Genomic DNA, 13317 nt, shown 5'->3' on the forward strand with positions numbered 1-13317 from the left:
GAAAACCACAGATATCTTCATCCAGAGGTTAAAGAAAGAAGCTGTCGGTTATTAGAACTTGTTTCTGTAGCGCCTTGCAAAAGTATCCACCTTTTAAAGTTATTTTGACTTGATGCCGCATTGGAACCGCAACATAATTTTTTCATGTTTTCATTGTTTCATACAGAAACAATATCAATGGTGTGACATGCAATTGAACTTAACCCCATTTACTTTAATATCCATTTTCCTTATTGACAAACAGCAGTGATGAACAAAYAGCATCATAAACAATGGGGAATACAACAGCTGGCTTAGGGATGTAGGTTTTGAATACTTGAGTTAAGTCATAAAACAACATCCCAAGCTTTGATTTAGCAGAATCTACACAGTTTTAACTGACAGGCTAAACTTTGCTAACTTTGGAGGAGCTGCAGAGATGCACAGCTCAGCTGTAACAACAAGACAACAATAAGTTGTAGACTCCACAAAATGACCTCTTTGGGAAACTCTCAAGAAGAAAACCATAGGAAGTCTCATTTATAGTGTGCCACCACCCACATAGTGGACACCGCAAATATGTTGGTCATATGAGAYCAACATGTTTATTTGCTCTACCTRAAAAGTGCTAYGGTATTTTTGAGTCACACACACAGATTTTAACTGAGGCAAGCTCAGCATGCAGCGCTTGTGATGTGTCATCACTTAGTAACTATTCCCAGACTGATGTATGTCTGTGACTTTGTCATCTGTTCTTTAAACTTTTTAGATAAGGCTATAATGTGTTTTGAGCTCTTTTTCCATTCTTAATGTTGTCAGACAGGTTTTATTTATGTAACTAAAAGTGTGGCTMTAAATCCTCAATTCATGAGCAATTAAGGAAAGCAATTATATTTTCACACAAGGCTAGATTCATTTGACTAGCTCTTTTACTGTAATAAATTAAATCATCATTTTGAGTTTGCGTTACTCATTTAACAAAGCATTTCAGTGTCACAAAAAAAATTAAAAACAAAAGAACTTGTTAAATTGGCATCCTTTTAWCACTGTAATAATCACTTCAATTGCAATAAATTGGGGTACAAAAAAAGCAGGGTGTATTCTGTCAGGAAAGTTTTCTTTTCAACTGACAGACATAAACAAAATATGCAATGTATGTTTAAAACAGTCRTCATTGTGTTTCATTTCAACTCAGTGTGTTTAACCAAATATCTCCATGTCTGTCCCGACTTCATTCTTTAAAAATTATCTTGGATGTTGGCAGTATTAGCTAACAAACCCGTGTGATCTCCCTGAGAGAAAACACAATCAGAAGACAGCAAATGATCACACCGGGCACAACTTAAAGACATTCGATGGTGAAAGTGAAATAATTAAAAAGAAAAGTGAGAAAATGCTGGCAACACGGAAGCTATAAATTTGTTCATTAAGGATGCCACACAGGCAGCAGATGCATATTAAAAAGAGACAAGCAAAGTGAGTCAGAATGAGTTTACAGAGCATCATTTGCAGATTCAGTCCTCGTAAACCGGACTTGCAAGCCTCATAAACTTTCTGTGTGGGCATCAATAGCTTACAAGAGGGTCGTAAGATTGAAGAAGGAAAAGAAAGTTTCAAGTTGCAGGCAGATTTTTGCAGCTGTTTAAGGATTTAGTTGGAAACCAAGAAGAATGGTGAAAAGCAATAAAGCAGAAATCAGCAGCAGCTTAAAACTGGGAGCTACAAAAGATTAAATAGCAAAGGTCATAACTGCAGAAGCTCAGTTTGCCAGAAGGAAAATAAAAGCTGCATAAATCTATCAGTATTCTTTTATTACTTTAAAGAGTTATCGATAGAGAAACACTGGAGAATAGTTTAATAGCAATTGAAAGCTTATGCGTAAATAGAGCTTCATTCATTTATTGTGGCCTCCACAGATATCCTGACTAACAAAGAGATGGAGATGGAGATTCTCTCCATCTCTTTATTAGTTCTAGTAATCCACATAGATTTTTTTTTTAATTCACAAAATTACATATGTTTCATTTTGCCATGACACAGACACATGTGATTAAATACACAGAGGAGTAATCAGGATAACAAGGGACAGCAGGAGACAATTAAGGGCACACACGTGCGCGCACACACACACACCTAAACACGCACGCATACACCCCCACACACACACACACACMYMWAMAYRYRCRCRYAYACMCCCCCCMCACACACACACACACTACACATTTTTCTTCCAGCTGCACATTTAATGTCAATTAAAAGTTTGGGCCTGCAGGGAAGGTTARATTTGTCAGGTTAAAAAAATGTTAAGTTTCATTGTGTAATTTGGATGAAACAAGCCTTTAATGAACCAGAACATCAACTGGTTTTAATAAGAGACTTTTGAAAATATGTTAAATATTGTTCAAGTTTTGAAAAATGAGAAAGAGTTTTTTTTTTTTCTATATTGATGTAAAAAACTATATTTCTAATCACAGGTTTCTTTAGTTTTTTTTTTTCAGATCGTCAAACTATTTTATTATCAAACATGACTTAAGTAAACTTAAAACACAGGTTTCAAATGCTGATGTAATTTAATTTATTAAGCTGACATAACCCAATATAAAAATTGCTCCCCAAACCTACTGTAGTCACTGTTTGGGCCACACTGGACTTAAATACAAAAACAGTGTGATTTGTGTGATTACTGAGGTTACTTTGTCTTTTCTTAAACATTTTTTGATGATAGAAAACATTTAAGAACATAAAAAAGGCCAAAACAAAAGGAATCCATAAAGGGGCAGATTCTTTCTACTTGTTCATGCCGATTGTTCTTATAAAAAAGTTAGTGGAGGGAGAAACTTTAATGCTTTATTTGGTCACTGCATTACTTTGCCAAGTTATCGATCTGAAAAAAGGTTTTTAAACATCATGCACACAATTCGCAGACAAACAATGCAAACAMTAAAAAATATCAACTTATCTAAAGTCTCTAAGTCAATAATTAAAATATGTTCATGCATGTAACTTCTCAAAACCACCAAACATTTTAGTTTAAAAATCATCAACCAGGAAGAATCTTAATTTAAAGAACTGCTGTGGAAAAGAATGAAAGAAAAGGTGTTCACGAGGAAAAACAAAACCTTACAGTCATCCTACAGTTGCTCTTCTAATAAGAAGTAAGAAAACAGATTCAAAATGAGCTGATGAGAATCACTGATGAACAGTGGAAAAGTTGCAGCTATTGCTGCATCAGCTACTCCTGCACACAATATTGCATTGCATTAAATATTTATCTAACACTTACAGCACAGAATTTAATACATGTACAGCTTAAAGCTGATGGATCTCAAAGCAACACTCAAGATATACTGTTGCTTAAATATATATACAGTACTGCATAATATTCATAATAAAATGTACGTATGAAAAGCAAGTTTTCTCTGCAAATATTTGATAATGTCACTCACTTATTTTTGAGATACAGCATGAATCTTTGTCAACTAGTATAAATTTCATGAGATTTACAAGTTTGGTAAAGTGTCCATCACAATCTTACCGACAATATTTAATGTGAATGATGTTTTAAAAAGCTGAGTAAATTTGGGGAACTTGATAGTGCTTCTTGGAATTAGTAACAGGTAATACTGATGCAGCCTGAACGCTGCCAGTTCTGTGGGGACTTATGTGTTTCCTTTCTCAACTCAAGTTCATGTCAAAGYAGATGCATATCTCCGACCGGGGCTGCCTGACCGAATCAGCATCAGCTCATGAGCTGTAGCCTGAGTTTATCGAAATCAGACACAGACACAGTTGTCACCCTGTGCTCTCTGAGGGATCCTGCCAGGATTTGGTAAAATATCCGTCCCTGCAGAGCTTCAAAGTGTGTCTACCAGCACCTGATACCAGGAGTACTGTATCTTTAATCAGATAGCAAGGGCAGTTCAAATTCAGAAGTACTCAGAAATACTGGACTTGTTTAAATCAGAAATTTCTTTAATATTCTTCCAYTTAAAAAAATATATTTGACATGTTTATTCCAACCTAGGATACTAATACACTACATTACATATTTTATAGTTATGCTTAATGTGAATTTTCAGATGCTTCTTATACATTTTCTAATTTCCTGTATATTCAAAACAGAATGCATTTTTGTTAAATGAATTCTCATTGTATAAACATAAAAGGGCTGTTTTAGGGCTTTTTGGATACATACATATTTTTTGTCATAAGAGTTCTTGTTTTGTTTCCTTGTCTGACATCATGGRAAAATCAAAAGAAATCAGCAAAAGTGCCAAAAGGAAACCTTGGCTGATTGTGAAACTTGAAACAAGTTGTAGTCTTTTTTTTTTTTTTTTTTACTTAGAGACTGTTTATTGTTTGTTTGTTTGTTTTTTGGTAGATATTAAACAAATAAAATGCAATTACTTTYGTAATTCACAGTTGGGAAGAACTCAGGAGCAAAATATCTGCAAAACTTGGCAAAATCCTACCACAAACTGTACTTTTTATGTTTCTGTAAAGTTGAATATTTAGAAAAATAAAAACAAACCATATGATGTGTACCATCTAATATCTGCAACATAAATGACATACATGGATTTCAGACACCTTAGATAAGAAAAGGGATTTAAATGACTTTGGTAGCTTCCAGGAAAAATTGCATGTTAAAAATACAGTGTTAATTCAATAACAAGAGTGTTAGTTTCCTTAACACTCACCAAAGAGTTCCAAAGAGTTAAACAAAAAGCAATCCAGTCCAGTGTTGATTTCTAAATTAACACCAACAGTCTAAATCAACACTCAGTCTGGTGTTGATTTAGAAATCAACATCAGACAGTTCCTCCTACAATTGTAACATATTTGTGACATCACATCAGGGAAGGAGCAACAGATAGGGTAGGGGTTGCAGCAGGCCCCTGGCCTGGACCTACAGGGAGCCCACATGGCCGAACATGCCTTCAGGGATCGAATTTTTTTTTTTTAATCACATCTGATTAGAACTGTGAAAGGAGAGCCCTCACCTGTTGAAAACCATATAGATTAGTGATGGGCTATCTGAAGCCAGGCTTCGAGGCAATAGTCCGTTTACRCAAGAGTAAACAAATAAACRTGCRTTTATTTGTTTAGATATCACGGTATATACSACTGTTTATCATCTTAACCAAACATTAAAACTGTCAGGAAAATCTGGAGGCCATTTGAGTTAACGTTATTTAGCTGCGGAGGTCGTTTTCTTTAAGTTTTTGGCTGTAGACTGCAAAATGGGGGAGTGGTTGTGCTGCAAAATGGGGGATTTTCTTGATCTATACCACAGGTGTCAAACTCCAGTCCTGGAGGGCCACTGTCCTGCAACAATTTGATGTGCTGCTGCTGCACCACACCTGAATACAATAATTAAGTGATTAGTAGGACTCTGGAGAACATATCTATGCAATTGAGCCATTTGACTCTGGTGTTTTGTACCTGTGGCACATCTAAAAACTGCCTAAATGTTTTTTCTTTGTTAGTGTGTCATATCTTTGCTAATCAGACTACAAATAATAGTGGAACTTTCCAGAAGGTGAGAAATTGGGAGGTGGAGGTGTTAATTATTGTTATCTAAGAAGAATTTTATTGTGAGTGATAATCTCAAAGAATTCTCAGAAGTCAGAGATTTTCCTCTCGCTGGCTCCATTTCAGACAATCAATCAAGTTTATTTGTGTAGCACGTTTCAGCAACAATGCAGTTCAAAGAGATATTTTATTTTGGCCACTGAAGGCAAATATTCTCCTCTGATGAGCGACAAAATGGACAACTACACATGAAGCAGCACGGCTCATCGCGCTTTTATTTTGAAAATCGACACGCAAAATGAAGCAGTCACGTGACCCATGCAATGTGAGGCATCGTTTGTTGCCAGTCACGTGGTTTTCAGCAAGACATCACAAGCCTCGAAGCGGGGTTTCATGGCACACGCCCCCTTTTTACTGGTACATGCCGCGAAGCCTGGCTTCAGATAGCCCATCACTAGTGTGTCATGTTGGTGACTGAAGCCTGTTATGATGACTTCAACACATTTCTTCAGACAGGTTGGCCCGACTTTTAATGCTGTCCAAAATTTTTTCTATAAGCTGACTAATTTCTTAATTATTTCTGACGTTTTTATGCTTTATCTAGTAAACCGGGTGGGCGGAGTAATTTGAATGAATATGACGGTGGCACACACAGGTGAGTCCGATTAGTTTTGTTCACACTTCTTTTTAAAATATTTATTTATTATCCTAATGTTTCTGCTATATTTCCTGTTTTTCTTTCCAAGCTGGAAGTCCTCCTTCATGTTGGTAAAAACAAGAGCAGCACCAAAGACACTTCACCATCAGTGATCACAAGACCATCCATGGCCGCTTCCAATGAACTTTCAAAGCAYACTTCACCTTCAGTGCAAAGTACCATGATTGTATGACCTTTGTTGTGGTTGTATATTGTATATTGCTGTCAGTGCTCTTTGATGATGTTTTGAAATAAAAGATTATATACTGCAACTGGTGCTGGTGTTTTTGTTGATTCAAGTGGCATCTAATGTCTTTTAAAATGAATTTGGGGATTATTGATGGTCAGTAGTTTCTGAATAAAAAATGGTTTTAAGTGCTCTAGTGGCTTTTATTTGGTAGTAAATTGACAAAACAAGTGAGTAATGAGAGAAGGGGAAGACCCGGAAGCAAACCCACAACAGCTGCATTGAAAACGAGAGCCTCCATATGTGGGTTGTGCTTAACCCCTGTGCCACCATAGCATACCCTGCCCGTAGTATTTCAAAACTCAGATTTCTATGTTAATATATAATTTACACTGTTCTGTGTTACATTAACACATCCATAATGTTAACTTTTGACAATATACACTAGTGTTGAGTAAGTCAACACTGATGTGTGTTTAATTTCAACTACKGTGAGTGTTGATTCAACTATATCAAAAACAACACTTTCAAAAGTGTAATTTCTACACCATCCTGAGTGGACCAATATAGACACTTTCAAAGTGTTGAATTTAACTCTGTAGGAGTTGATGGAACATTTCCAAATTTGCTGTATAGTGTAATGGTGTKGGAACACTTTAGGGCAACATCATCTGAGCATGCTTTAAATGCCTGGCKTGAGTTGGTTGCTGACTGTGTTCACTCCTTTAAAGCCACTGAATATTTAACTTCTGATGGTTACTTCCAGCAGGATGATGCACCATATTACATTTACAATGAGTTCACTGCTGTCCAATGTCCTCCACAGTYAGCAGATCCAAATCCAACAGAGTCCTTTCAGGTTGTGGTGGAATAAGGGATTGGTTTCATGCATATGCAGACAGCAAATATAACCTTGATATGAACCGAAATGTCTGAGAGAGGCTTCCTACACCTTGACAAATCGATGTCATAAATTAAGATTGTCTTGAAGACAAAAGAGTCCATCCCAGTAATTACGAGGTGTACCTAATYGTTTGGGCGGTGAATAGTCTCTCAACTAAGTTGTAAACAGCAATGCAGCAACAATTAATTAAACACAAACTTGTCCTACAATACATAATCAGAAAGACCTAAACTTAACATTTGACAAGTTTAACAATTACAGGCTATAATTTGGTGCCCACCAGTGTCAATGACTACAATGGGAGCTGTCATCAAAGTGCTCATTATATCATCAGAGTTCTTTTAAAGCGAAATATTTAAATAAACAGCCGTGCCACTTTCTCAAGACCTCCTACATTTTTTTTWAAGTTTCAGCTAAACATGTCCCTCAATGCCAAACTGCAGAGATATATAATTAAAAAGAGGCTCAAATGATAAACACTTACCTGAGAGGAATTAACACTTACCTTCCAGAGTTTCTCCACCCGTGACAACTTGTGTGTTTTCATTTTGTCAGAGAGGCAACAACGTGTGACGTGGAAGCAGCAAGAAACGGTAAAAAAGTAACAAAAGAGACACACCTCAGGAGGCCACTAAGCGTAACCCCAGCATCAGCATCCACACTCCGCGCAATTAGACAAAGTGTTTTGGCGTGTTCGTGCGCGTGTTGTCCCCGTGGCCTGTTCCTAACTGCAATATTGCCCYGCTTCTCCCCAGAAAAGAGCATAAAATCCGACACCTCCACAGTCACAGTGGAGGAGGTCGGATCACTGAGGGAACATCAGACGTATYGTGGCTGCTGCCGCCGCCGCTCGCACGCGTTCCTGCAACACAACGCCGAAAGGAGAGTGAGGAGTGCTGCCAGAGCGCTCAGGCCCTCCTCAACAATCAGCACTGAACCACTTACCTGGGCCATTAGCTGCATCTTGCCTTCAGCACAGATCAGCATTACACACCACACACACAGAGCTTCTGCCAATTTATAGACCATTTCAACAGTCAAAAGTCTCTCCTCAACTTTCCCTTGCCAGCAGTGTTTCCCCCCACAATACCAACTTTCTCTGTCCTGATAGCAACTCATCTTATGGGGCTGGAAGCCCTGCATCCAGGGCTTTCAACGCTTTCAACGTGCTGATGCAGGCAGTCTGCGTGTCCCTCAGGAGCTGATACCCATAAGGTGTCTCAAATCTGTACACACAATCTGCACCCGCAAGGCTTTGCAGGAATGATAAATACACTGTGTGACATGACAACTCCATGTCAAGCTTTTTTGGCTTATAAATTATTTAAAAATCAAAGACGACAGAACATTTTACCTAAGAGGAAAAAAAAAAAAAATCACTGACAAACATAATAAAATTGCTATCGGGCAAAAAAATAAAAGCTTTACGTGGAGATTATACCATCCAGACCCTCTGGCAGAGATACAGAGGTCTTGACTGAATTGATGAGCCTTGGACAGATTATATGACTTTGCATAACTTACAAATGACAATGTCACAGCTGGAAAATACCATCATGAACAAATGGGCAAATTTAGAAAATACATCCCAACAATGCAAAAGCAAACCTGGTGAGCAGAAAAACATCAATCCAGGCAGTTCGCCGCTCCTGTTTTAGGTGGATATACCATTTGACATCCTGTCAACTCTCAGAATACTGAATCGCTCAACAGTGCTCCCCACCAAACAGTCATTATTTCCCACATCTCTGCTCAGCTCCACGCGAGCCATACGCTGAACACTTCGGCTGCCAGCTCGGAGTGAGGTGACCCACCCCTGAATGAGCTCTGCGCCTCATTCAGACTCCTGAGCCTGGATTCAGAGGAATCCATGAGAGAAATATCGACTGGAGATGATTATTTTCCTGCTGCAAAAGTGATGAAATACAAACTGAGTCTTCAAAGAAAGTAGTCCAAGCTGACATGCGCCTGTCCTCAAATGGAAAGCCCCACAGATAAAAGCTGATACATGCAACGCGTTACTGCTAAAGCAGATACAGAGAACAGCTTGGAGATAAAGTAGAATACCACAGCCAGAAACCCACCTTCATGGCAAGAGGGACAAACGGTCATGTTCCTGTCACTCCTCTGAAGAGTGGGACACACACACGGGTCCAACAAGGACGCAGCGTGAAAACCTATCTCATGTGTTATTCATCACAAGACTAAAACAAGAGCCCCGAGGCAGAAGAGAGCCCTCTGTGCCATCATTTAAACCAACAGGAAGACCTGAAAACACAATACCAAAATTAAACTTGTTACACAGGATCCAAAAAGTGGAAAATAGTGAAATTGCAGGGTGCTGAGTTCTTATTACAGATTCCGGAATAGTTTGGCTTTAGATAGATAATTATACAAACAGAGCTCACAACTGATGTCTTTTAACATATTTCCTCTTTTATTTAACAACACAAAAACCAACAGCAGTTTCAGTCCTGTCTCAATCTGTGGACAAAAACTGCTTCTACTTTAAGTATCAGTTAAAACCCTTGTGATGAACTGGGATTAGCCAAACTCCTGTTTCACGATCTAACTAGATTAGGGCTTCTCATTGGCAAACAACTTTATTATTGTAGTTGATTTGAGAGTTATTATCCTTTTTTCTCAAGAACTACAAAGATATTTTCTAAAACACTTAAATTCAAGTTTCTGCCAAGTCTTGCAAAGATTAAGCCAAGCAAGCCTGCAAAAAGACATCGCTGACCATCTTTCATGCCGTTGGTAGCCTATGAATGTGTCTACATCTCAGTTCATCATGCGCATCCGTGTGTCTCTTTGGGGAGGAATATTATGCCAGGGCCAATAAGCGAATCTGCCTCTGTGACACAACACATTACTGCTGCCTGGTCTCAGCCCAGAAGGGGGGGAAAAAAGTATGAAAGGACTCAAGAGACGCTGCAGCTACAGCCGCTGCTGTAATTCCAGCCAACAGAAATGTTGCTGACAAAAATGGACGTTTCTCTCTCTCTCTCTCTCTCTCTTTGTTATTCAAACAAATATTCTTCCTGTTTTATTCGAAAAACAAAGATTAGTAAGCATGACGGGCTGCGGCACCTCTTGCTTTCAGGTTTCTTGTCACGCTCATTGCAACCGATATGGTGGCTTGGCCTCTCACCTGCTTGAATTACATGTCAGAGGTGAGAACAGTATTGGTGACTTGGGCAACAAACAAAGATTGTTTTCTGTATCCTCAGGTCAAAGCATGTTTTATGTGACTTCATGATTGTATATTTTTTTTCAGTCCCTTTGAGATGTGACACTATCGGTTTTCTCCTGGCTCAATATTGGATCCTTTAATTACGTGACTTTATTTACAGAAGCTTATCTGGGACAGCAAACACTCTTTATGTGTTGGAGTAAGGGAGGTAATATAAAGATAACAGGGAGGAATATTCCCACTGCTGGTGCTTTATGCACACAGTCCTCCATTGACTGTAACACAACAGTCTCTAGTGGTAAAGTGGACACAGTGCATGCAGCTCTGGAAAAAAATTGCTTCCTGTATCTAAAATATCCTCGGAGACAACATGTACATGGAATAAATCTGTTACTGTGAAGGGAAGGATTTATACAACAAATACACTCTAATGGCTGATCTGCAGAACTCCTGAAGCACTCCAAAGGCACGAGATGTTACAATTTTTGTGGTTCTTCTAGCTTTATCTAAAAAAATGAATGCAACCTGAGGTTCTAAAATAAAAACCTGATATGGACACAATAGGCGAAGACGGTGACATGAAGCAAGCTGGGTTATATTTAGCTAAATAAAAGTGTTTAAAAGCAGCAGAAATCTTTATGGTCCTCTAAGAGGTGAACTACAAAAGAAGCAACAGCAGATCTTTCATTACGATGACGCAAATGATTTTGGACAAAATAAGGTTGTTTTTTTTCTTCTTTTTCCTTTTTCAACCAGCTCAAACTAGTTGAAGCATAAATGAAACATAATAACAGGCATTCGGAGTGTAATGTGAATGAAATTGATCTAAAAACTCTCATATGGAGGCTTAATGACACCTCGCAATGTTATTTCACCTGATTTTAAGAGCAGGAAATGTACCACAGGAGAATAAAGCTCACCATCATTAGTGGATAAAGAGACTTTTACTGCATTGAAACACTGAATGACAGTACCTGTCTGCCTGCGTAATCTCACAGTAAATCATAAAGAGGTAGAGAGACATTAAACGGAGAGACAGACGGCCTGCTGAGATGCTGCTGACAGGTCTGCTGAGGGGGCTGGAGGGGAGCAGGGAGAGAGAGGGATGATCGATGGCGTGTCACCAGAGCACAGAGGTGCTGGGCAGGGGGATGGACAACCTGTTGAGATGCTTTCTGGAACCGAAAAGCAAAGATCGATAGTGAATAAGTCTGTCAGCGGGGTCTAAAACACATGAAAAGAAGAGAGGGCATATATCAGCAAATACTTATTCATGGATTTATTACAAAAAAATAAAAACCCACATGTGATCATCTCTGGGGATGGCATTTGCCGTGACACGAGCAGGGGAAAGCTGTGTCATCTCCAGATGGCATTCTGAGCCACCAGCAAACTGCAGCGTGTGTATGAATTGTCTGGTATTTGATACATTGTAGGGACCATTTTGCTAACACATACTACGCTGTGGGGACCGACTGTACAGTTTGGGGATCAATGAGGAGAAGTGCTGTTTTAGGTTTAGGACTAAGGTGTGAAATGAGTTTAGGGGTAGGCACGCACTGGTGATGGTTAGGTTAAGAGTAAGGCGAAGGAGAAGTCAATGCAAAGTCCCTGTGAAGACAGAAAGACATACTGAGTGTGTGTTTGTGAGTCCACAGGGCTCACAGCCTCGCCCTCCCCACCTTTGCAACCATGGCAACATTGAGCAGGAAGTCCTGCTGGGGATGCTTTGTTGTCCTGCGGGGAGCAGCTGCACTGGGTGACAGCATGTCTGCCTTCAGTGGCCTTTACCAAATACTGGCTGAAATGTTCAGTAAGCTCTAATGTTTTGATTTCTGATTTGGATTTGTACTTGCCACTCTTTCCAAAGCAAAATACTCTGTCTTTGTGTCTCGGCTTTTAGTTTGGTGTTTAAAAGGTCGGGACTCTTTTGTTCAAGAAAATTAAGTTGAGCATACAAAAAATAAATGTGTCCTGGTCTCTAATCTAAATCTCAAAACATGCTTCCTTTTCCTCTCATTTCACTAAGATGTGCCACCTTGTGTCGACAATCGTAAAATACGCTTTGCGGATGTATAACAGCAAATTTTAAATGTTTCCAGGGGTGTGAATACTTTTGCAAAGCAACATTTTTTACTTTTGTAGGTAGGAGTAAATCTAAGTCTAAATTATTTATTCGATCAGACTTTCTAATCCTGAAAACTATAATCATCTTGTTTTATGGCTATGTTTAGGTTTCGGTGTGGTTTTTTTTTCTTCTTTTATGATAAGCTGTCCAATGTAAAATGTTTTGTTTTTGTTGACAGCAGGAACTTTGTTTTTTTAAACATCCCTCTGGCTTGTTGTGCCTTCATCAAACTTCACTTGAGCAGCACACTTATTTTTAGACAGCGGTGGCTTTGCCCTTCCAAATCTGTCACTCACAGCACTGTTCCTCAGTGTTTGTCTGATGGCGGACTCACTCACAAGATCATTAGAAAACGTGATAAATCTTTTTCATCTGCTTAGCTTAGAGATTTTATCTGATGGATATCAATGAGAACAATCACAATTTCTAGTGTTCTTATTCATAAAATGCTTCTAATATTCTTACATCGTGAGTAATAGACTAGAAGAAATGTCTATGCATGAATGTTTTTGGACTATGGGAGGAAGTCAGAGTACATGGCGAAAACCCCACACATGGGACAATGTGTAGATCCGTGCAGAAATATTACGGTCAAAATTCAAACCTAGAACGTGCGAGGCAACAGCTCTAACAAGTGTTATTACTCTATTTTTTCTTCTTTGCATTGACTTGTTAAATAATCCAGCACCAT

At 38.7% G+C, this 13317-nt stretch overlaps 1 protein-coding gene across 4 annotated transcripts in view; it reads right to left on the minus strand.

The window, feature by feature from the left end:
• The window catches only part of LOC103479583 (dipeptidyl aminopeptidase-like protein 6), a 96908-nt gene that overhangs the window by 59271 nt on the left and 24320 nt on the right, over positions 1-13317 (minus strand). Inside the window, exon 1 of one of the 4 annotated variants that reach the window (XM_008434098.2) lies at positions 7808-7895. The exons of the other annotated variants lie outside the window; for them this stretch is intronic. Within the exon in view, the coding sequence (XP_008432320.1) occupies positions 7808-7849 (42 nt within the window). The 5' untranslated portion in view covers positions 7850-7895. Of the gene's footprint in view, positions 1-7807; positions 7896-13317 lie in introns of those variants that run through there. 4 annotated transcript variants of the gene reach the window in all.

The sequence above is a fragment of the Poecilia reticulata genome, linkage group LG17, assembly GCF_000633615.1.
Source record: "Poecilia reticulata strain Guanapo linkage group LG17, Guppy_female_1.0+MT, whole genome shotgun sequence".
In the NCBI taxonomy this organism is placed as follows: Eukaryota; Metazoa; Chordata; class Actinopteri; order Cyprinodontiformes; family Poeciliidae; genus Poecilia; species Poecilia reticulata.